The sequence below is a fragment of the Onychomys torridus genome, chromosome 1, assembly GCF_903995425.1.
Source record: "Onychomys torridus chromosome 1, mOncTor1.1, whole genome shotgun sequence".
Lineage (NCBI taxonomy): Eukaryota > Metazoa > Chordata > Mammalia > Rodentia > Cricetidae > Onychomys > Onychomys torridus.
This window is the reverse complement of record NC_050443.1, coordinates 158,049,060-158,075,638: the sequence shown is the minus strand read 5'-3', so window position 1 is coordinate 158,075,638 and position 26,579 is coordinate 158,049,060. Positions and strand designations below refer to the sequence as shown.

The following is a 26,579-nucleotide window of genomic DNA, read 5'->3' as shown; positions in this document are numbered from 1 at the left end:
CAATATTTTGGGATTTTGGCATAGCTTTTCATACTATTTCCTGCTGACTGGGGGCACTAGCAATGTTATGGGAATCCTGTGAAAATTCAAGATAATGGTCAAGTCCTGACTGGAGTAGTCTATGAGATTGTATTGTCTGAGATATTTGCCTTGAAGCTGGATGTTGGATCATCTGGAGACTTCTCAGGGGGTTTTCCTTGATGGAACCATATTAACCTGGAAGGAATCCACAGCTTCTCATCTTCTGTTGAGAGAAAAGCAGAACTTCTTTTCCAAAGCAACATATCCTTAGACATAAAATTTAAAGTCATGGAACATTTAATAAAATATACATGCTGGTTTAACTCAGTAGCCCCTATAATCAAATGTCCCTCTGCAGTTAAAAAATCACAAAAACAATATAATAATATGCAGTATCCAGATTCTTTGTGTAATTTTCATCTTTATGTGGCTTAACTTTTATATTACTTTTATTGTCTCTTTAAAGATTTGATTTTTTAAAACTATTTCTTTATATAACTGTCTACATTCATTTTCCTCTCTCTTCCAAGGCTACATATATTTTTACACACATTGTAAACCATTTAGAGTTTTTATTCCACTTGAATCTGTCATATTGTGAATCTATAATCCTTCTCTGACCAGGAGATATATTTAAACTGTTAGGGTGCATGGCTAACATGAAAGATGAAGCCCTGACTGCTGACTTCGCCCACCTCAACTTCCAAACATGGAGAAGGTATGTTTATCTCCAGCTCTGGAAGCCATGGTCACCGCCAACTCTAGGAAGCAGTGGGTCTATACCTAAAACTATCAGCATGTAGCCCAGAAACTTTTTTTGTCTGTACTGGCAAAAACTAAATCCACCATGCAGTGTGATGCATGGCTTGGAGTCATCTCTGTGCACTATGACAGGAATCCACCATGCTGTAAGTCAAGTCCACATGCCGCAAACTTGCAATATTGTAGCTCAGGCCTTCACACTGCAGTGTCTCTATAGCATGGCTTGCCTGAGAGCCATAACTGGGAAGCTGTTTTTAGCTTCATTTTATATTATTTTTTAGAAGATTTCTCAGGTTTTAGGTGAAAATTCTTGCTCCATGCTGGAACACCAGATGTAGCTGGAAGTTTTCCTGTGTCCCACCTGGTCCCACAGCTGCTTGGTACCAAGTAAACACATGGAGGCTTCTATTAATTGCAAACTGTATAGCCTATGGCTTCAGTTTCTTGCTATTTTGCTCTTTCATCTTAAATTAACCTATTTCTATGCATCTATATATTGCCATGTTGCTGTGACATTACTGGTCTGTAACACAAATCTTAATAGGTCTTATTAATAAAAACCCTGGAGCCAGGTATTGGGGGTGAAAGCTGAAAGATCAGAGAAAGAGAATAAGCCAGCCACAAGTTCGTATTTGAGGAAATCCTCAAAGAGAGCTACTTCCTTTATACTCAGGCCTTATATACCTTTCTGTGCCCTGCTATCTTACTTCCTCTCTCTGCCCAGCTATATAACTTCCTCTTGCCACCCAGCTCTATCACTTCCTGTCTGTCTGTACAGGCCTCCAGACGTCTGTGGTTAACTAGTGTTAGGATTAAAGGCATGTGTCACCACACATGGCTCTGTTCACAATGTGGCATCAAAATCAGAGAGATCCAGATGAATCTCTGCCTCATGAATGCTGGGATTAAAGGTGTTTGTTACCACTGCCTGACCTCTATGTTTAATATAGTGGCTGGCTTTGTCCTCTGACTCCCAGACAAGCCTTATTGGAGTACAAAATATATCACCACATTTTTCCTTTTTTTAAAATCTAAAATAATAAAAGATAGCTGTAATTAATATAAGAAAAGCTATTCACAATAGGTACAATAACTGTATACTGGCAATAAATATATCAACACTGTCTAGTACATTTGCATTTGACAAATACAGTGAAAATATTCCATTATCTATTATATTTTGGTGAGTTTAAAATGTACTTAAATCACTTTATATCTTAAATTGTATTACCAATCATAAACTATCCTTTGATGTCTTTCAATTTACATACTTTACATCACTTTAGTGAGTTTCTGTTCTGAATCTTAACAAGGAAAACTTTATCTATCTAATCTTTAACTCTCTCAGACACCTGAGAAGGAAATGATATTGTCTGAGTAAGGAGGAAGTGCAAACAAGCAACTTCCAAAAAATATGAGAAATGGCAGAAACAGCTGGCTGACTGGATAGTCACTGGAGGTTAAAATGGTTTATATTCATTGCTCTAGATTTAGATTATTACAAATTCAAAGTCAATTTTGTTATACTCTATTTATATTTCTACTCTTGTTTAAGGTATTATGCTTATGTAGCTCATTTAAAATTATAATATATAACTAAGAAATACAGATTAATAGTCATCTAGGATAATCAAACTTGTAGTCATGTTAATTAAAATTTTAGGTATATAAAGGTATATTCCAATTAGGAAGGTAATCTTCAAACACTTCAAAGACTTAAAGAAGATGGTATTTAAAATATTTTAAAAATTTAGATGTTTTGGACAGTGAGACACATCTCCTCCTGGCAGCACCAATTTAGTTCAAAAAGGAAGATGGGCATCAAAGACAGTCCATATGGAGTTTATCTTCTTTTGGGCACAAAATGACCCACTGGGTGAAAAAAAATGCTCTTGCCTGGACTGCTTGACAATATGTTATATAAACTGGACATGCAGGACCCATAGAAAAATAACCAATGAATTTTGCCAAAACGAGGTAAATTGGTCCATTAGGTTCCTACTCAGCAGAGAAGGCTGCCAGACATTCTGCAAGACACAGGGAGAAGTGACTGAGGAAATCTAGACCTATAGGCTGAAGACAGATGCCCCAACATTGCAGAGGAACTTTGGATGACTGCCCAGGAAGCCAGATGTCTCTGTCATTTCTAGAATTGTGGAAGTTGCTTACAAAGCACTTCATGTTTACTTAGATAATATTATATCCTTCTACGGTCTTTGATGTAGTTGAAAACTAGATAGTACAGTTATAGCTTTCCTTAATCATGATAAAAGGTAAATTAGATATGAAACTTTAGACATACAAAAGTAGGATAGGTGATAAAATATTTTCTTTAATTTTACCAAATACAAATAGACTAGATATTATAACTGTAATCTTTGCTTAATAACAGTTTGGTTCTATATAATTTTACTATTTTAAATTATACCTTCCTTTTAGATTATACAGAAAAGGGGAAGTGTTATGGGATATCTTTCTGAATGATATGAATATATGTTATTTCCACTGGTTAATATATAAGCTGCTTGACCCATGGCAAGGCAGCTTAGAGGCAGGTGAGAAATCCAAGCAGAGAGAAAAGAGACAGGTGGGAAGAGGTTATGCCAGCCCACTGCCCAAGATGCCAGAAGACTGGTAATGCCATCACCACATGGCCTCATATAGGTTAATAGAAATAGGTTAATTTAAGGTGAAAGAAGTAGCTAGAATATTATATTAATATATTATAATTAATATAAGCCTCATGTGTTTACTTGGCACCAAGCAGCTGTGGGATCAGATAGGACACAGGAAAATTTCCACTTACAATATGATCATCTCAATAGATCCCACAAAAGTCTTCTACTAAATTCCACACCCCCTTAAAAAGAAGCCACAGAAAAAACGTTCCTATATAAGAGACATACCATAACATAGTAAAAGCAATTTACAGCAAGCCTGTAGCCAACATCAAATTAAATGGAGAGAAACCCAAAGCAATTTCACCAAAATAAGGAACAAGACAAGGCAGCCCATTCTCTCCATATCTTTTCAATATAGTACTTGATTTTTGCTACAGCAATAAGACAACTAAAGGATATCATGGGGATATAAATTGGAAAAGAAGAAGTCAATTATTTGGAAATAATATAATAGTATACACACATGACTCTAAGAATTGCACTAGAGAGCATTTATAGCTAATAAACATCTCCAGCAAAATGGCAGGATACAAAATTTAAAAAAATATATCAAGAAGTCTCCTATATACAATGAAAAAGAGGCTGAAAAAGAATTGAGGGAAACAGCACCCTTTACAATAATCTCAAATAATATAAAATATCTTCTGGTAACTCTAAACAAGCAACTGAAAGACTTACATGAAACAAACTTCAAGTCTTTGAAGAAACTATCAGAAGATGGAAAGCTCTCTCATGCCCATGGCTTAGTAATATTAAATAGTAAAAATTGCCATCCTACCAAAAGCAATCTATAAATTGTGTTGGACTTTTGAAGCAATCTCATTAAAATTCCAAGACAACTTTACACAGATGATGTAAGGACAATTCTCTACTGCATGTGAAAAAAATAAAAAAACCCAGAATAACCAAAACAATCCTGAACAAAAGAACTACTGGAGGTATCACAATCACTTTTTTCAAGCTATACTACAGAGCTATAGTAATAAAAAGCATATGGGATTGCCATAAAAAGTGACACATTGATCAATGGAATCAGATTGAAGACATAGACATAAATCTATATACATATGGACATCTGTTTTTGATAAAGAAGCTAGAAATATACAATGGGAAAAAAGAAAGTATCTTCAACAAATGGTGGTGTTAAAACTGGATGTCAGCATGGATAAAATGCTACTAAATCTGTATCTATCACCCTACACAAAACTCAAGTCTAAATGGATCAAAGACCTCAACATAAAACCATATATATTTAATCTGATAGAAGAGGAAGCCAAGAACCCTGGAACACATTGGCACAGGAGACAATTCCCTGAACATGATGCCTAAACTATAGTGTAGGCACAAAGATCAACAATTAAAAAATGGGACCTCATGAAACTTAAAAGCTTCTGTAAAGGACACTATCAATAGAGCAAAATAACTGCCTACATGGTAGGAAGAAATTTATACCAACACCACATCTGATAGAGGTCTAATATCCAAAATATGTAAAGAAATCAAGAATCAAACTGCCAAATAATACAATTTTAAAAATTTAGTACAGATCTAAATAGAGAAGTCTCAACAGATGAATCTCAAATGGATGAGAAAAATTAAAGAAATGATCAGCATCCTTAGCTATCAGAGAATTGCAAATCAAAACTACTTCTAGATTCCATCTTAGACCTGTCAAAATGTCTAATATAAATAACACAAGTGATAGCTCATGCTGATGAGAATGTGGAGTAAAGGGAACTCTCCTCCATTGCTAGTGAGAGTGCGAACTTATTCAGCCACTATGGAAATCAATATGGTGGTTTTCAGAAAATTGGGCATTGATCTATGTCAAGATCCAGCTAAACTGGCCTTTCTCATATATCCACAGAATTCTCCATCATACCTCAAGGACACTGGCTCAACTATGTTCATACCAGCTTTTTTCATAATAGCCAGAAACTGGAAACAATTTAGATTTCCCTCACTTAAAGATTGGAAAAAGAAAATGTGGTATATTTACACAATGAAGAATTACTCAGCTGTTAACAAAATGACATCATAAAATTTTTAGACAAATAAATGGAACTAGAAAAAGAAATCCTCCTCAATGAGGTAACCCCAACCCAGAAGGACAAATATCTTATATATTCATTTAAAAGTGGTTAATAACTTTTAAGTAAATGATAACCAATCTACAATCCACAAAGAAAGGCTAGATAAAAAGGAGGGTTCTAGGGGAGATGCATGGACCTTCCTGTTAAGAGGGAATAGAATAAATTTTGTGAGTGGACTGTGGGCAGGTGAGAATGAGAAGAAGAAGGCTTATATGGGAGGGAAAGGAATGGAGGGAGAGAATGAAGGGAGCAACAGCTGGAATTGGGGATAGAGGGAACCTAATGAAGTGAAAACTTCCTGGAATCTATGAGGGTGACCCTACTAAGGCCTCTTAGTAACAGAGGATACAGAGCCTGAACCTGGTCATCACTGATAACCAGGCAAGGCTTACCAGTGGTAGGAATGGGCTGCATTTGGTTGAGCCTTTGCCTGAGGGGATCCTGTGAGGATCTCTAAACAACCCAGGCTGATGCTAGGACAGAAGGTCCCTTTCTGAAAACTGAGAGCAGGGTCCCATTGCTAAGGACAACATCCACACAGCTCATTTTGAATGTAGAGAAGCAGAGGTGGTGTGAGTATGGAGACTTCACCCCTACATTCTAGTTTATTTGGTATGAAAAGGTACTCTGCAGACTACAAAAAGAGAAAACTAGACCTCAACTCAGCCACTAAAACTTTGACCTGCAATTTTTCCTGTTTGCCAGATGTGCTCTGGCAATGATGGTGCAGATTTTGTAGGTGAGGCCAACCAATATTTGGTTTAACTTGAGGATTAACCGTGAGATAGAGCACATGCCCTGTTCAGTTGGAACCCCTGTTTGCCCGTCCACAAGCTGGAAAACCCTGTATGTTCTGCGGGATGTTTTGTATGTTAAGTGTGTTGCTCTGACTGGTTAATAAATAAAACACTGATTGGCCAGTAGCCAGGCAGGAAGTACAGGCAGGATAAGAGGGAGGAGAATCCTGGGAAGTGGAAGACTGAGGCAGAGGAGACACCAGGCACCACAATGACAAGCAACATGGGAAGATGCTGGTGAGCCACCACCCACGTGGCAAGGTATAGATTAATAGTAATGGATTACTTTAAGATAGAAGAACTAGATAGCAAGAAGCCTGCCATGGTCATACAGTATGTAAGCAATATAAGTCTCTATGTGTTTGCTTGGTTGGGTCTGAGCAGCTTTGGGACTGGTGGGTAAGAGAGATTTGTCCTAACCATGAACCCGACAGGACCAGGAAATCTCAAGCAACAAATGGCACCTAATGGCTCGAGTTTCCACCTAAAACCTGAGAATGATGGTATTAAAACTGCTTCCTAGTTGTCTCTCTCAAGTTGGCAGCAGCCTGCATGCTTGAGCTTCTATATGGCAGTTTTGTGGCCTGCATACTTGACCTGCAGTATGGCAGGAATGAGGTATCTGCAAGCAGCACATTACACTACTGTGTGGTGGATTTAGCCTTTGCTAGTACAATTAATTAATTAATTAATTAATTAATTAATTAATTAATTAATTAAAAAGGTTTCTGGGCTACATGCTGCTTTGATAGAACTGCTTCTGATAGTTGATAGTACACATGGCTCCAGACCCAGAGCTGCCAGTAAACTGTACCACCCCCATGTTGGGAAGCTGAGGTGGGTGGAGCCAGCAGCAGCAGCAGCCTTTTCAGTCTTAGAAATGCTGCAATTTAAAACCATAGATTCATTCACAATAAGACAGATTTAGATGGAACAAGACTTTAAATACTTTACAATGTGTGTAAAAATGTATGTAGGCTTGGAAGAGAGAGAAAAGAGAATATTTACAGTTACGTAAAGAAATAGATATTTTTAAAAAATAAAGTTTTTGAAGAGACAATAAAGGTAATATAAAAAATAAGCCATGTAAAGATGGATATCACACAGAGAATCTGGATTGTGTTGTCTTTGGTATTCTTTTTTTATTCTATAATTTAATTTAATTTTACATATCAGCCATGGATTCCCCTGTTCTCCCCACTTCCAACTACCTCCAACCTTCCCCCCATTCCCATCTCCTCCAGGGCAAAGACTCCCCTAGGGATTCAGCTCAACCTGGTAGTCTCAGTCCAGGCAGGTCCAGTCCCCTCCTCCCAGGCTGAGCAAAGTGTCCCAGCATAAGCCACAGGTTCCAAACAGCCAGCTCATGCACTAAGGACAGGTCCCAGTCCCACTGCCTGGGTGCCTCCCAAACAGTTCAAGCTAATCAACTGTCTCACTTATCCAGAGGGCCTGATCCAGTTGGGGGCTCCTCAACTATTGTTTCATAGTTCATGTGTTTCCATTAGTTTGGCTATTTGTCCTTGTGCTTTTTCCAACCTTGGTCTCACCAATTCTTGCTCATACAATCCCTCCTCTGTCTTGCTAATTAGACTCCTGGAGCTCCACCTGGGGCCTGGCTGTGGACCTTTGCTTCTGCTTCCCTCAGTCATTGGATAAAATTTCTAGCACAAGAAATAATTTGGCCATCTGATCACCAGAGTAGGTCAGGTCAGGCTTTCTCTAGACCATTGCCAGTAGTCTAGAGTGGAGGTATTTTTGTGGATTTCTGGGGACCTCTCTAGCACTTTGATTCTTCCTGTTCTCATGTGGTCTTCATTTATCATGGTCTGTTATTCCTTGTTCTCCCTTTGTGTTCTTGATCCAGCTGGGATCTCCTGGTCCCCTAAGCTCCCTTTCCCTTGAAACTTGCCCTTCATTACCTAAACTTACATCCAGGTTGTTCATGTAGATCTCATCCATTTCTCTGTCATTGGGCGAGTCTTTCTTAGGGTCCTGTTTTCTAGATAGCCTCCCTTGAGTTGTGAGTAGCAGTCTAGTCATCTTTGTTTTACAGACATTTAAGGAATTGCTCAACATCCCTAATTATCCAGGAAATGCAAATCAAAATGACTCTGAGATTCTAACTTACACCCATCAGAATGGCTAAGATCAAAATCACTGAAGACAGCTTATGCTGGAGAGGATATGGAGCAAGGGAAACTCTCCTGCACTGCTGGTGGGAATGCAAGCTTGTACAGCCACTTTGGAAAACAATATGGTGCTTTCTTAGAAAATTGGGAATCAATCTCCCCCAAGACCTAGCTATACCAATGTTGGGAATATACCCAAGGAATGCTCAATCATACCACAAGGGCACTTGCTCAGCTATGTTCATTTCAGCATTGTTTGTAATAACAAGAACCTGGAAACAACTTAGATGCCCTTCAACTGAAGAATGGATAAAGAAAATATAGTACATATACACAATGGAGTACTACTCAGCAGAGAAAAACAATGACATCATGAGGTTTGCAGGCAAATGGATGGATCTAGAAAAAAATCATCCTGAGTAAGTTAACACAGACTCAGAAAGACAAACGTGGTATGTACTCACATATAGGAGGATACTAGATGTCTTTGGAATTCTTAACTGCAGAAAAACATTTGAAAAACTGTTGAGTTAAGCCAATATGTACATTTTAAAAATACCTTGACTTCAAAATTTGAATCTGAGAATTTGTTACTTTGGAAAAGAGGCTCTTATTTTGTTTCCACTGAAATCCAGAGGCTATGGATTTGCCACAGCTTAAGATACATCAGGTTTGACTAACCAAGACCCTCTGAAAAGTCTGTGATGACACCATAGCCCAGATGGCCCAACACCCAGAATGGTTTCAAGGTTGAGACAATACAGCTTCATGTACTACCCCATAAGCCTAAAATTTTGTTTGTGCCCCCATATGACTTAGCACCCCCCTCCAGCAGAAAATAGTAAGAGAATCTACACCCAAATTCCCAAATACACGAAGCTGGATTTGGAGATGGAATTGGTTCACTCCTTCTCTAAACTCAGGCATATGGCTAAAATAAAAGGTTAAGAGATTCTTGTGTCCCAAATCAGAAGAGGCCTCTGGTGTGTGACAGAGAACAACCAATATGTTTATTTTAAATGGGTTAAACACAAATGCAATCTCTTTCTAGAGAAGAAAAGGGGATAGTTTAGATATGATAGGATTGAAGGGTAGATTAATGAACCTACTTTTTAAGAGCAACAACTTGTTTGAAATGTTTTACATTGGTAAAGATTTTAGCTTATTGATACAAGTTTAAACTTAATTTTGTTATACTGTATATATATTTCTACTTTTGTTTGAAGTATTATATGTATGTAACTCATTTAGATTATGATCAATAATTAAGAAATACAGATCAATTAGTCTTCTATGATAGTCAAACTGACAGTCATGTTAAGTTTTCTAGGTATACATAGATATATTTAAGATAAACAAGTAATCTTCAAACACTTCAAAGACCTACATAATATGGCATTTAAAATATTTTTAAAAATTTAGACTTTCTGGACAGTGATACATGTCTGCTCCTGGCTGCACCAGATTTACTTCAGAGAGGAGGATGGAAATCAAAGACACTCCACATGGAGTTTATCTTCACCTTGGCGAAAATAGCCTTTTGGGCAAGAAACTGTTCTTGCCTGGACTGCTTGATTGACTGGACATGCAGGACCCTTAGGAAGGTGACCACTGAACTTTGCTTGGCAAAATGGTTCTTCAGGTTCCTGCTTCACAGAGGAAACTGCCAGACATTTTACAGGACACTGAGAAAAGTAACTGAGAGACTCTAGACCTATGGGCTGAAGACAGATGCCCCAACTTTACAAAATAACTGTGGATGACTGTTTAGGCTGCCAGATCTCTCTGTCTACTCTTGCAAGACTCCCAAAAGTTGCTTTGGTCCATCTCCCATTTCTCCGGTAGTATTATATCCTTCTGAGGTCTTTGATGTAGTTGAAGGATAGACATACTTAAAATTTTCCTTAGTTATGATAAAAGGTAAGTTAGATATGCAACCTTAGACTCACAAATATTAGATAAATAGGATATCTTCTTTAATTTTGACAAATAAACTAGTTACTATAAATAGACTAGATATTATAACTATAATTCTTGCTTGATAATTGTTTTCTTATCTGTAATTTTACTATGTGGAAGTTAAAACCTTCCTTTTTGAAAAAAAGAAAAGGGGAAGTGCTGTGGGATGTTCTGTGTGTCAAATGTGTTGCTCTGATTGGTTAATAAATAACCAATTGGTTAATGCAGCTGCATTCTGTGGACAAGCTGAGTTTGCTCCAATTTCCTCTTCCTCTTTTAAGCCTGACTTGGGCTGGACACATTGTGCAGTTGTTCTTCCAGCAACAATGGGCATCTCATTGTCTTCATCTCTGATGGCTTCTGGCTTAGGCACAGGTGCCATAGCACACTCAATTTCTGTAACTACAAAATTATCTGAACAACTCCAGAAGGACATCAAGGACTTCGGAGAGTTCTTGGCCTCTCTCCAGTGCCAAATCATCTCAGTGGCTCAGGTCATATTGCAAAATTGCAAAGCACTGAACCTCCTCACAGCAGACAGAGGAGGCACTTGCATGTTCCTAGGGGAAGAATGTTACTACTACATCAACAAGTCTCGCCTGATGGAGACCCATGTCAAATCACTCCAGAAATTGGTGGAAGATCTCAAACGTTGTAACCAACCCACTTCCTCTCCTTTATCATGTTAATAGCAAGGGTTTAAAGAAAGATGTTTCTATCACTTGGCAACAAGCCAAGGAAATTATACTTATTCCTTGTATAACCAAACTCTGCTACCTACAGGAAGTAATCCAAATGGTACTCAAAGAAGTGAAATTTGGCAAGTGGATGGGTTTCATTTTGCAGAGTTTAGAAAACTAAAGTATGTGCACCATACCATAGTTACATATTCAGGATTTCAATGAGCAACTGCTTTGAGTTCTGGAAAGGCTGTTTGTGTAATCACACCTTTACTAGAAGTTATAGCTATAGAATACCTGCACAACTTAAGACTGGCAATGCTCCAGCATATGTCCCTAGTGAAATGAAACATGTTTTGCATACTATAAAATAAAATATATTTTTGGTTGTGAGCCTAGCCTTTAACAGCTGAGCCATCTCTCCAGCCCTAAACTGTGAAGCCCCCAGCTGGATCAGGCCCTCTGGATAAGTGAGACAATTGAATAGCTTGTACTATTTGGGAGGCACCCAGGCTGTGGGACTGGGACCTGTCCTTAGTGTATGAGCTGGCTGTTTGCAACCTGGAGCTTACACAGGGACACTTTGCTCAGCCTGGAAGGAGGGGACTGGACTTCCCTGTACTGAATCCATCAGGTTTAAGTGAATCCCCAGGGGAGTCTTGGCCCTGGAGGAGATGGGAATGGAGGGGAGGGGTTGGGGGAGAAGGTGGGGTCGGGGGCGCGAGGGGGAGGACATGGCTGATGTGTAAAATTAAAACACAAATATAATAAAAAAATTTAAAAATATATATTACAGGTGTACCACACAATCATACAGAACAACCAGTTGTAGAAAGTTATGCTTAGTAAACAAAAACGTGTGATAAAGACTCCCTAGAGATAGATTGCATAATGCTTTATTACCTTTAAATTTTTTAATGATAATCAGAAAGGAACAACAGCTGTGGATAGACATTGGATAGTAGAAACAACTGCTAACTTAAACCAATCTATATATTTAGGAATGTCTTCACTTTAGAATGGAAGTCAAAGAATGTGTTGTATTGTGGAAAAAGGTTATGCCTTTGCTTCCATGGGAAACAAAAAGTTATGGTTCTCTTCAAAACTAATGAAGATCAGATTTGACTAAGGGAGACCTCTTGAAAATCTTGACCACAGTCATGAACAAAACAAGAAAGATGACAAAACAGGTGGCATATATGTTTTCCCTCTACATGGGAAGAGATATGAGACTGGATGACACATTATAAATCTTGTTGGCCACAGAGTCCTCATGACTTATTATTACAAGACATGAATGAGCCATGTGGAAGCACACAGATTAATAGGAATTGGTTTAATTTATGTTATACAAGCTAGTTAGAAACAAGCCTGAACAGGGGCTGAGCTTTCATAATTAGTAATAAATCACTGTTTTATGATTTTGGGGCTAGTAGTACAGAGAAAGACTTGCTACAGCACATGGCCTACATGAATCTGTACCAGGTCTTCTGTGTATATTGCTGTTAGCTGGGTGGTGCTATGGGACTCCTAACAGTGGTAGCCAGTGTGTCTCTGACTCTTTTGCCTGCTCTTTGGACTCTTTTCTTCCTATCTAGTTGCCTTGTCAGGACTGAATATCAGAGCTTTTGCCTTGTTTTATTGTATTTTTTGACATGTTTGGTCATTGTCTCCTGGAGGCCTTCTTTTATCTGAACACAAATGAAGGGGAAGTGGATCTGGGGGAGAGGACAGGTGGGAAGGGACTGGGAGAAGGGAAGGGAGGGTCAAGATGTATTTTATGAGAGAAGGATAAGTTTAAAAAAAGAAACATATGATCAGGAATTCTGCTATCTTGTATAATGTAAACTCATATTTGCCTTAAATAAGAATACAAGTATTATGATGTCTTATGTAGATAGAAAGTAATTTAAATCCCAAGGGAAAATTAAATGGAGCTTCTTCTTCAGATGAGAGAAGGAGAAAGCTATGAGTGTCTTTTCTATGCAATGTGTTCAATTATTGTTTGTTTTGTTTTTGAGACGGGGTTTCTTTGTGTGGCCCTGGCCATCATGGAACTCAATCTGTAGACCAGGATGGTCTCAAACTCAGAGATCCACCTGCCTCTACTTCCCAATTGCTGGGATTAAAAGCATGTGCCATCACCACTCAGAAATATGCTCAATTATTACAGATATTATCATAATAATTTTGTATTTTCTACCATATGTTCCATCAATATTTTAATTTTATACATAAATATTAAAGCAATAGTAATAACTTTCACTTATGAATGGCCTACAATTGTCAACCCAGTTGGTAAACAGATTTCAGTTAACTATTAAATTTACATATTTAGCATTTACTATCATTCTATATTACAATAAAAAGAGCTGAAATATCACAATTTATCTTTCAGTGTTCCAAATATCAAATTGTAGAAATCACAAAGTCAAACACTTGTCTAGTCCGTGTTTCATACTTGAGCAATTAATTTATCATCTGCTGATGCTCACTTTGAAATTAATACCCAGGTGGCTGCTTCAGCATAATCTACAAGTTCTCTTCATAGAGGTCCTGAATAAGAACCTTCAGCATTGGCTAAAATATTCTGTATTTTCAAGTGATGTTAAGATGTGCTCATCACCCAGACTGCTTTGCTATCTGCAAGCATTACTGCTGTAAGCAGCAGGGGAATTTAATAAAATTCACCTACTATCACAAAAGCTACTACTTGGAAAAGTCAAGGATTTTTCCAAAGGTCAATCCATGACTTAAGAAGTCTTGGTGATATTTTAGCTTTTATATATATATATTAGCAAAATCCTGAACGGATTTCCTTGTGTGCTATGTATGCTTCCAAGAACTCATAACATACCTGTCAAGTATCTAAGGCCAAACGATCTCCTGAATTAAGGTAAATAAAGCTCAGATCTTCATTTCTTATACAGCCTTAGTGGTATGTATACTAACGTTATAGACTCCTAACATTTTCCTAACCATCCCTTGTAACGTGAATTGTTAGGTCATGTTAATAAAATAAACATAGGCCAGGTATTGGGGTTAACCGTGAAAGATCAGAGAAACAGAACCAGCCACAGCTAACCTCACCTCTCCAATTCCTCAGCTTATCTCATTTCCTCAGACTGGACGTCTCTGGGTCCTCATCTTAATGGATCTCAGCTGAACTGCTGCTAAATGCCTAAAAGCTTAACCAGGCTCTAGTTCCTGATTTTCATGCCTTATATACCTTTGTGGTTCCTGCCTTCACTTCCAGGGATTAAAGGCATGTGTCACCATGCCTGGCTGTTTGTAGTGTGGCTTTGAATTCACAGAGATCCAGAAGGATCTCTGCCTCCAGGATGCTAGGATTAAAGGTATGTATGCCACCATTTTCTGACCTCTGTATCTAGTGGCTGTTCTGTTCTCTGACCCCAGATAAGTTTATTAGAGTTCACAGTATTTTGGAGAACACAATATCACCACAACCCCTAGGATTATAGTTTGAGCACATAAATTTCCTTTTTCTGATATATTAACTGATTTTAGCTCTGAGTTGACCTCTTCCTTTATCATTCCCCTTTTGGGTTACAAAAGAAATCCTGATAATCAGTAACTGAGGAAAACTCTTGTCTGCCTTTATGACCCTGTAAAAAGTCAAGCCTGCTGACTTTGCTTTAGCTAGAACACTGCTGTTGCATGGCTATATAATGTAAACCTCAGAGACTTAGAGAAGATTGAAAGGATTTTGACTGGACAACTAGATGAAGAACTAGAAGAATGAGATGGAAGATGAGTAAGAGCCAGATGAAGAAGAATGAGATGACAATCACCAAGATGGGGCAGAACTACAATGAGAGATTTAAGATAAAACATAGAGGAGACAGCAGATAAATGTAGAGAGAAATCAGGCCAGAAAGGAGGTAAGTATGAGAACAGAACTGTAGCTGTGTAGATATAATTTTATCCCAGAGGAATAAAGTAGACAGACTAAGAGCTTGGTGTACTTAGATTAATTTCCCAAAAATAAATTTGTGCCATTCATAGCTTCTTTTTTGGGCCCCTGGGAAGATTATTAAGGCAAGTCCTTAATAATATTTGAGACGTTACAAAGAAAAACTCTCCCAAAGGGGCATAATTTTCTATAAACAAGTTTTGACATCATGTAACATTCTTGTCCTCAGAAAACAGGCATGGTCAGACTCAAAAGAATTCTAATAGCAACTACTAAGCCCTGGCTGACTATTTGTTTCCATCATTTCTTACATTGTTCAGACCCATGACATTTCTGGACATTGAACAGAGGTTAAATTCTTCACAAGAGTTCTATTTGTTTGCCAACTCTACATACAATGTGCTGCTAAAATATGTGAAAGAAATCTCTGTCTAATTACTTCCTCTGTTTTACCTTCAACCAGCAGCCAAAAGTTTTAAGGAGGGGAAAAAAAAAAACATTTACAACTTTTGCCGCACTGTGATTTTTATTCTACTAAACAACCTCCAATATTTAACTAGCCACATAACATTACCTCATTCTATGATTTCTGACAAGGCTGTGATGAAAATGCAGCTGACACATCAAGCTTTGATAACAAATTTACAATTGTGTATTACATAGAGCAAGCCCAGCCATATATTTCATTCAAACAGTGGTCCACTTACTTCCCTTTGAATGCCACTCAGAAAACCAAACATATACTTACATCTCTCAGTGACTTGCTGATGTTCTTAAGATCTACATGAAGAATATTTCCGATGATTGGGAGAGGAGTGGGTCCAGGAGGAAGCGTTCTTCTCTCAGAGCTCTGCCTCCATAGTGAAAGGAGAAGCAGACATGAGAGAACAAGCCCTAGAAACACGCCTAGAATCATCACTGCCTTCTCTTCTTACTGGCATGAATGTGTGCTCAGAACACAAAGCTTATATAATGAAGTTTGCTAATCCACCTGGGAGTATCTGTATAGAACAGCCCAACCATGGAAAAGACTCCCCTCCCAATGAACTTTGTCCCAATGTAGTGATTAAAGTAAAATATTAACTCTATGCTCTCCTTTATAAGATATCACATCCTGTAGATTGCAGCTTAATTGTAATGGGCTGGGTACCACAAATTTGGATGAAAAGTACTTCCTATATGTAGCTGCAATTGAAAAAGAAAAAAATGAAGTTATTTAATGAAAGAAAACTAGAAAGTTGTGCAAAACTATGGATTCTCAAGTTAATGATCACTTAAGAACTTATATTATAGAAATTTAGTATTTTATACAACTTGCAAATAAATAAATAATTTATATTAAACACTGAATACTGTTCCCCAACAATTCAATAAAATAAATTTTCAAGTAATATACTAATGTTAATAAGACATAACATAAAATATCAAACAATATATATTGTGAATGACAGTACATCAAGTTTTAAATTAAACTAATATCCATAATTTTTACCAAAAATTAAAATTTAAGACAAGGGATAATATTTTATATTTAAATGTAGAAAAGAACTTTCTGTTAGGAGACCTGTCATTCTAACAAAGCTCTTATATATCAAGTATATTTAAGGTCAGATCTGATAACCACTGGGCTGTAGGATAATGCTTTTGTACACTGGTTTAATAAAACACTGATTGGCCAGTAGCCTGGCAGGAAGTATAGGTATGATAAGCAGACAAGGAGAATTCTGGGAAGAGGAAGGCTGATTGAGGAGACACCAGCCTGCCATCCAGGGAGCAACATGTAATGGTGCACAGGTAAAGCCACAGAACATGTGGCGACATATAGATGAAGAGAAATGGGCTGAGATTAAGTGTAAAAGCTAGTCAGTAGTTAGCCTAAGCTAATCAATGAGAAGTTTTAATTAATATAAGCCTCTGTATGTTACTTGGGTCTGAATAACCTTAGTTCTGGGCAGGACACAGGAAAACTTCTGGCTACACCACTGTTATTCACCATTGCTTACAGCTCAGAATAATTTAATCAAACAAAAAATATTCCATGATAGGAATTAACCTATTGTATTTCCTCTGCTCTTGTTATAAAGCCAGAAGTTTTACATTAAATAGAAGCAGCCCATTTGAATTCAAGGATAATACTGTAAGGATGGTCTCACAAACAAAAACAAAAATGAATCTTGTTCTCCATAACTAAGAAAGACTGAATCCAAAAGAACTTGTTGATGACAACTTGGAAAATTGTCAACCTCAAAATATTACTAAGAGATTCTCATTCTGTCATTTTCACAAATAAATTTTATTTTATTTTATTTTTCTTCCTTTTTATTACAAGATGTTTCTATTCATTTTACATACCAACCACAGATTGCCCTGTCCTCCATCCTCCCCCCCCCAGAATTCCTCCCCAAACAACCCCCCTTTTCTGCCTCCTCCAAGGCAAGATCTCCCATGGGGAGTCAGCAGAGCCTGGTACATTAAGTTGAGGCAGGTCCAAGCCTTTCCTCCATGAACTAAGGCTGCACAAATTGTCTCACCACAGGCTCTAGGTTCCAAAAACCTGGCTCATGTACTGGGAACAGGTCCCAATCCCACTGCCTGGGGCACTGTAAACAGTTCAACCTAACAGTTCTCACTTATCCAGAAGGTCTAATCCAGTACCCTGGGGGCTAATGCAAACTTGTACAGCCACTTTGGAAATCAGTATGGTAGTTTCTCAGAAAATTGGGAATTAAACTTCCTCAAGACCCAGCTATACCACTCATGTACATGTACACAAGGAATGCTCAATCATATCACAAGGACACATGGTCATCTGTGTTTATAGCAGCAGTATTCATAATAGCAAGAACCTGGAAACAACCTAGATGGCCCTCAACTGAAGAATGGATAAAGAAAATGTGTTACATATACACAATGGAGTACTACTTAGCAGAGAAAAACAATGACATCATGAGGTTTGCAGGCAAATGGATGGATCTAGAAAATAGCACCCTGAGTGAGCTAACCCAGACTCAGAAGGACAAGCATGGTATGTACTCACTCATAAGTGGATACTATATGTAAAGCAGAGGATAACCAGACTGCAACCCACAGCTCCAGGGAGGCTAGCTAGTAAGGAGGACCCTAGGAAGGGCACATGAATCACCCAATGATGGAGAAATGGATGAGATCTACATGAGAAAACTGGGGATAAGGGGGGGGATAATGGAGGGCAAGGGATTGGGGATGAGAGCTTAGGTGAGTAGGAGGTTCGAGCTGGAATGGGAACAGATTGGAAGAACAAGGAAAGAGATACTATGATAAATGAAGACACCATGGGAATAGGGAGAAGCAGAGTGCTAGGGAGGTTCCCAGGAATCCACAAGGATGACTCCATCATAGACTACTGGCAATAGTTGAGAGAGTGCCTGAGCTGGCCTACTCTAGTGATCAGATGGCTGAATACCCTAACTGTCATCACCAGTGACTGAAGGAAGCAGATGCAGAAATCCATGGCTGGGTCCCAGGCAGAGCTCCAGGAGTCCAATAGATGAGAGAGGAGGGTTTCTATGAGCAAGAGTTACCAAGACCATGACTGGAAAAAGTACATAGACAACTAGCTAAACTGGTGGAATCACAAATAAAATTTTAAAACACACAATAAGAGAACAAACTTATAAGCAGAACAATTGGGTGCAATAGAAGATGAGTGTTGTAACCCCATATGAAATGAGTCCCATTGGCTCATGTGTTTGAACACTTGAAGGCATCATTTTGAAAGAATATGGATTATTTACCAGATAGAACTTTGTCTAAGGAAGAAGTTAATTTCTTCAAAGTATTTGTGGGTGATGAGGTTTTCCAACCTGAATCCACCTCCCATTGCTCTCTACTTTCCATTCCAACATAATATGATGCATGTATGTCTCCCAGTTAGACACTCCTGCTATCAAAAATAACCTTTCTCAGTGCCTCTCCTTTTGTAGAATATTATTCTAAGATGTGTTATTTTTGTTTATGTTGTATTTGTTTAACTCTGTGAAGCTGCATTACTGTGTCTGTCTAAAACACCTGATGCTCTAATAAAGAGCTGAATGGTCAATAGCAAGAAAGGAGAAAGAATAGATGGGAACTGGCAGGCAGAGAGAATATATAGGACAAATTTGGGAGGAGAAAGAAGGAGAAGTAGCCAGAGAAGGAGGAGGATTCCAGAGACCAGCCACCTAGCTACACAGCAAACCACAGAGTAAAAGTAAGATTTACCAAAGTAAGAGAAAGGGAAAACCACAGAGGCAAAAGGTAGATGGGGTAAGTTAAGTTAAAGAAAGCTGGAAAGAACCAACCCAAGCTAAGCCCGGCATTCATAAGTAAGAAAAAGCCTCCTTGTGTGACTCATTTGGGAACTGGGTGGCAGGCCCCCCAAAAGAGTAAATAATAACCAATAACACTCTCCATACAAAGTTAACTGTAACACCTCGTACTTTGAGTCAAAATAAACTCTTCCACCCACATATTGCTTCCTGTCAGATATTTGGTCACAGCAACTAGAAAAATAACCAATACAGAAAATTCATACAGAAAAGTGGGGTCATTCCAATCCACCTAAATGTGACATCCTTGAACTTTGGGACTGGTCTGCTAGAAAATTTTGTAGGAGTTTGGAGATGTGAGCTAGAAAGGTTTGAAGTGCTAAAACAGAGCTTAATGGGGCATCTGGTAGGAGTTTGGAGAACTATAATGCTGAGGGAATGTGGGCCATGGAAGACACAAGGTTTCTGATGAGAAATAACTACTCATTAGGAACTGTACTGAAGGCCATTCATGCTTCATTTGGTCAAAAATTCTGACTGCATTTATGATATGACAACTTGAGTAAGTTTGGATTCAATAGTAATGAATTTGTTTATTAGAGGAAAAAGTCAAGACAGGACAGCATTTTAGGGGTTGCACACTTGCTGATCACTGTTCTTACCCAGTCTGCAGTGAGAAAGAACAAGTGGGACATAACTATAGGTAAACATAAAGATTCATGGGGGAAGGATAAGAAACAAGTAGTCTGTATTTGATGGATGAAGGTACTAAAACGGTGTAATTGGGAAAGATATTACCACCACAAATTAGAAACAAGGATCTCTGCATTGAGACAATAAAAAGGTTACCTGGGAACAAAGCCCCACTGATAATAGGTTGTAACTTATAAGAATGCAAATTTATTTTAAAGGAGATAACAACAGTTTTCAATTCCAAAAGCCTTGCCTTTGGCGAATTTTCTTATGATGAACCTAAGAGAACACAGAAGTCAATGCATATGTGGCCCAATGAAGTCTATAAATTATCTTGATCTTACAGTAGACCCTGCTAGCATTGTCTACATGATTAATAGCATTGTAAGCATAAAAGACAGAGTTAGGGAGTCATGGAGGCTTGACAGAGGCTTCAAACAAATTTCAGACCAAATAATGTATCTCAGGATAGAATTCCACACAAGAAATAGTAAGAGAACATTACATGAAGCACAGAAGGTGAAATATATGTAGCAAGGAAGAACTCATGCTGTTGGAATGCCAGTACTATGGGATATTTGCTGAAGAAGAATATATACATAGGATGTAGCTGAGTTAAAACAATAGTCACATAAACTACATAGGACAGACATCAGGAGTTGAGACTACCCCAAGGTATCCAAACCTAACTGATTCCATCATGAGGTTCAGGTGCTGGAGATTGAGTTGCAGGTTTTTTTATTCCCTACTTGGTTTAATTCTTCATTTATTCATCTTTCTTTCCTTTCGATGCTTCCAATCCTCCCTTTTGTAGCATAAATATTTACCCCATTCCATATCAGAGGTGTGTAACTTGGTATTATTATTATTATTATTATTATTATTATTATTATTATAATTATTTTGTGTTTTAATTTTACACATCAGCCATGGGTTTCCCTGTCCTCCCCCTCCTGCCTCCACCCACACCATCCCACTAACCCCTCACCTCCATTCTCATCTCCTCCAGGACCAAGACTCCCCTGGGGATTCATTTAAACATGGTGGATTCAGTACAGGCAGGTCCTGTCCCCTCCTTCCAGGCTGAGCATGTATCCCTGTGTAAGCCCTAGGTTCCAAACAGCCAGCTCATGCACTAAGGACAGGTCCTGGTTCCACAGCCTAGATGCGTCCCAAACAGTTCAAGCTAGTCAATTGGCTTACTTATCCAGAGGGCCTGATCCAGCTGGGGGCTCCACAGCCTTTGGTTCATAATTCATGTGCTTCCATTCATTTGGCTATTTGTCTCTGTGCTTTTTCCAATCTTGGATTCAACAATTCATGCTCTTACAGTCCCTCCCCTTTCTCACCAGTTGGACACCTGGAGCTCCACCTGGGGCCTGGCTTAGGATCTCTGCATCCACTTCCATCAGTTATTGGATGAGAGTTCCAGCATGACTGTTAGGGTGTTTAGTCATCTGATCACCAGACTAGGTCAGATCAGGCTGGAGCATATGATGGGACTGAGTATCTTACATACCCAAAGTTGCAGGATCACCAGGACACAGGGCAATAACAGTCTCTGCAAAAGGAGTTCCAGTGAGTGTCCAACATTCTTAGTGTAGCAGAAACAAGGGGCCTAGAACCAGACCAATGACTCTTTGTAATGAACACTTAAAAGTAAACATGTATGGACAAAAGGTCTACTGCATGACTCACTGTGTCACACTACAGTTTTCATGATGAGATTTTTACTTTTCTTTCCCCTTAAATTTTGTTTTATTTTGGGAGGAGTTTGCAAGGGCAGAGGAAACAAAGGGATGTGGGAATGACAGATCCAAACACATGATGTGAAAGGCACAAAGAATAAAATAAAATAAAATTAGAATTCTGAAAATTTTTCATAATAAAAAGGTATCAATTTATATGGTTTAAATTCATTTTATCAAATCATTAACACTTATTCATAGTGAAAACAATCAAAATTCTTTGCCTTGCTTTTGGAAACATGAGATTTTGCAATGGATTAATTGGCCTCTGGGAGTTGTTCAGGAAATTCTAGGAATGTAGCTTTGGAGAGTAGTCATGTATGCTGTGCTTGGCTTTTTGGTGATATAGTTACTTTGAGTCATGCATGTTACTCTTACATATCTCTCCTTCATGCTCATGTAAGTAACCTGAATGAATGCCGTGGTTCACTAAAATAGACCTGGATAGAATTATGTCCTTAGTCTGCTGTGCCTGAATTATTCGGGTTGAACTGGTACATAAATTGCATTTCTAAAGTACAAAAGCAAAAAACGGGGGGGGGGGGTAATGAGAAAAGAATAGTCAAGACAAAAGGGGTATGTTGGGGTTACTTGAGGCAATATATCATGATATGTGCTGAGCTGGGGCTTCTAAGGGGATACATGTCAGAAAGCTGAATGTTGTGTTATTGAGTATCTGGAAGCCCTTCAAGACTTACTACCTGTTCATGAAAGACAAATATAATAAAACAGTACAGATATAGCCAGCATAGGCAGACTAAGCTCTACCTAGGTGTGGTGTATTATCCACCTAGAGTATGTAGTGTATATTTTTCCCCTGTAACTAAGTAGTGAAGACTATTCACCACGTCAAAAGCCTCTGGAGCAGAAATCTATGTTATATGAAATAGCCAGATGGATATTGGAGAAATATTGTAAATCATGGAGAACTCAATAATGTAAAGGCCCCATCCATACTGCTGTATGAAACATTGGGTTTTTTTAACTGAAAAATGGATACAAATTATGGGACATTTTCATTATGTTTTTGTTAATGTTTCTTTTAAATCCCACTCCTTAGCTGACCAAGACCAATTGGAATTTTCTTAGAGTGGACACTAGTGGCTCTTTAGATATAGGTTAAAGGAATTTTAACATTGGGCTAAGCTTTGAATGCCTTATAGATCTGTAAATAATTTAGAAGAATAGCAAAAACAGCAGTTGTAGAGTTTACAATAAGAAATTATGCATGCATTGAAGCAGAAACCTTAGGAGACATAAGGCTGTAAGGCAATTAATTACCCAGTGTCGAAAGTATATTACTTTATATTACCTCCCCAAGAATGATTGACTAAAGAAGTCTATGAAATCCAAACATAAGGTTATTGCCATTGATATTGGCTGTATGCTTAATGGCAAGACCCTATTTCTGATAGCACCTCACATTTTGGTTACAGAATGTGGAGAAATCTGATTGGAAATGAGGTGGAAGTTTCCTCTCTTCTGGGCAGCTTTTATACTATTTGAAGGAACCAGACAGGCTTTTGGTGGAAAACTGTCATCAACAGTACTATTCAATTATGGAACCCATATGTATCACCTCCAACATGCCAGGCATGAAGCGCCACTTGATATAATAATGAAGTGACTATTATAAGTGCAAGTAACAGCTTCTAATAGGGATTAAGACTACTACATAGGAAATAATTACATTTGGTTGGGTAAGCCAGGTCCTTCACCTGTTGCTAGGAAGATAAGTGATAGGTCATGTTTAAAGGACAGCATTTCATAACCTCAGGCTCAATATGTTGACTTGAAATTGTTGTGTGCTTTTCTTGTTGTTCTGAGAATTGTGTATCTGGTGTTAGCTGGGTGGATGCAAATGTGGGCCTGGAAGTAAGAGTCTGGGGACCTTTTACCTGTCAGTGCTGTGAGCTTAGGGGAGGCCAGGAAGGTGGGCCAGGGTCTGCAGTTATTTATATAATTATTTTAGTAATTATTAATTAAATTCATGTTTACTTTGAATGTTACTAAATAGGGTCAATATTGAGTCACAGTACACAGTGAAGGCTTGTGAATGCAATAGAACTGAATGTCTTTGTGGAATAAAGGTTGGGATGAGTCCTCAAACCCTGGCTCTATTATCAGTAGTCTCTGTCTTGCCAAACCACTGAATCTCCAAGTCTCAGCTAGAAGAAATCATTTTGGCTAAGATGAACGAAAGCAGATAGATTCAGAAGATATATGGGTGCATTTCATGAAAATTTATAGATTCTGTGTAATATGATATGTGAAATATTATATGAACTGTGATTTATGAAATTTTGTATAAATTATCCTTAAAAAGACAATTTACCATGCTAAGAAAGCTTAGGAAAATCTGATCAGTCAATTTAGAACAAATATGAAGACATCTCCGCAAATCAAGCTTTTTGCTTGTGATTTGACATTACATTTAGAATAGTACGTATCACTTCATGGATACAGCATGCATTGTTTGGTTTTTTGATGTCTAGTTTTTGAGTTCTTTATATATTTTGGATATTAGTTCTCTATCAGATGTGGAGGTGATGAAATTTTTTTCTAATTTTGTAGGCTGCCATTTTTTCCTATTGATGGTATTCTTTGCCTTACAGAAGCTATTCAGTTTTATGAATCCCCATTTGTTAATTGTTGTTAGTGCCTGCATTATTGGTTTTCTGTTCAGGAAATTGTCTCTGATGGTTATGCACTACTAGTTTTTCTATTAGGTTCAGTGTTTCTGGTTTTATGTTGAGGTCTTTGAACTACTTGGACTTAAGTTTTGTGCAGGGTTATAAATATGCATTCTTCTACATGCAGACAGCCAGTTAGATCAGCATCAATTAGACAGATAATGAATTTCTGCCTTCATTATCAAGAGATGGGTATTCATAAGTGTGTTGAATGATGTCTGGGTCTTTTATCCTATTCCATTGATCAACATGTCTATTTTCATGCCAATACCATGTGGTTTTTATTACTATATCTCTGTAGTGCAGCTTCAAAATTAGAGATTGTGATACCTCTGGAATTTCTACTATTGTTTGTCATTGCTTTATCTAGCCTGGGTATTTTTATTTTTCCATATAAAATTGAGGAATGTCCTTTCTAGGTCTGTAAATAATTGTGATGGAATCTTATTTTCATTGAATCTATAGATTGCATTTGGTAGAGCAGCCATTCTTACTATTGTTAATCTTACCAATACAGGAGATAGCATCTTCTGCTATCTTCTTCAATTTCTTTCTTCAAAGACTTGAAGTTTTTGTCATAATAGACTTTCACTTGCTAAGTCAGGGTTACTGGGAGATATTTTACATTGTTTGTGGCTATTGTGAAGTGTATTTTTTCCACGTTTTATTTGTCAGCTAGTTTGCCATTTGTATATTGGAGGGCTATTGATTTTCTTGAGTTGATCTTGTATCCACCCACATCAGTGATAGTATTTATCAGCTGTACAAGTTCCCTGATAGGATATGTTTGGTGTTCCTATGTATACTACTATAATATCTACATATCAAGGTACTTTGATTGCTTCCTTTCCAATTTGTATCCCCTGATCTCCTTCAGTTGTCTTATTGTTTTAGCTAAAACTCCAAGTACTATATGGAATAGATTTGGAATGAGTGGATAGCCTTATCTTGTTCCTGATTTTAGTGTAACAATTGCTTTGAGTTTCTCTCCATTTAATTTGATGTTGGCTATAGGCTTTATGCAAATTGCCTTTATTATGTTTAGGTATGTCCCTTTTACTATTAATCTCTCCAAGACATTTTTAAACATAATGTTTTTATTAGTATTTGCAAATTTCACCTAATGCACCCCATCACTATTATTTCCCCATCTTCTCAGGTCCACCATCTACTCTTATGGCCTCCCCTCAAAAAAGATTTTAAAAAATGTCCAATTCGTGTTGTTAATGTAGTCCAGAATTGGAGCATGGTCAAAACTCTTGGTGGCCAGACCCTTAAATGAAAGTGAGTCTTTCTCTACCTCCACCACATTCATTAGCCATCTACTTGGAAGAGTTATGCTTCAGCATATTGTCACAAATTTTAAGATGATCAGACTCACTCCCACTTTATAGACTCATAAAGTTCTTTTTATTGTTAAAATAAAACTAAAACAAAAGAGTTCTCTTATGTGGCTTTCTGTCTAGGTTGCTACTGTTTTTGGTGTTGAGGGGTAGGGGTTGTCACAGAAGCTTTCTATGTCTCTCTTTTTTAACTGTGAATCTGCAGTCATTGATACCACTGCAGAAGCAGCTTCCTTGTCCTTCATAGTCAGCGGGAGCACAGATCCTGGACTTCCATGTGGTATCTGGTGACAGCATGGGCCTCTATTGTTTGGTGTCGGTTGTTGGTGCTGCATTAGAGAGAAGCTCATTAAGATTCTGTGCCTTTATTTTCTGAAGGAGCAGAGGGTGTCAGCCTTCCTGGAAAAGGCTGACACCCAGCTAGCACATTCTAGTTACTTTAATCAAACATATACAAGGTTAATTGTGGCTGGGAATAGTTCCAACTACCAATGTCATCCTTCTCTTACTGCCTGTGAGTGAGGCAACTCACACAAATCTCAGTCTTTTTTTACTATGGCAAGCCATAATAAAAAAAAAATAAGAACTCCATGTTTGTTGGGAGTGCATTGGGACCAAGTTTGGTGCAGCTGAAAACTCTCAAGTAGAATCAAGTGCAGAATCTCCAGTGAAGCAAAATTTCTTTAAGGTTCAAACAGTATCATAACAATTAATTTCTCAGCCTGTACTGATTAAACCAAACATAGCAAAGGCTTTT

The 26,579-nt window shown here is 37.9% G+C and overlaps 2 protein-coding genes across 7 annotated transcripts in view; one reads left to right on the top strand and one right to left on the bottom strand.

The window, feature by feature from the left end:
* Positions 1-26,579, bottom strand: part of LOC118570125 (cytochrome P450 2C27-like) — a 154,729-nt gene that overhangs the window by 17,726 nt on the left and 110,424 nt on the right. Inside the window, exon 1 of one of the 5 annotated variants that reach the window (XM_036168510.1) lies at positions 15,793-15,975. The exons of 3 other annotated variants lie outside the window; for them this stretch is intronic. In XM_036168510.1, the coding sequence (XP_036024403.1) occupies positions 15,793-15,975 (183 nt within the window). Of the gene's footprint in view, positions 1-15,792; positions 15,976-26,579 lie in introns of those variants that run through there. One more of the 5 variants, XM_036168511.1, reaches the window with a different exon arrangement.
* The window catches only part of LOC118570177 (cytochrome P450 2C26-like), a 129,052-nt gene that overhangs the window by 48,080 nt on the left and 54,393 nt on the right, over positions 1-26,579 (top strand). The window lies entirely within an intron of this gene.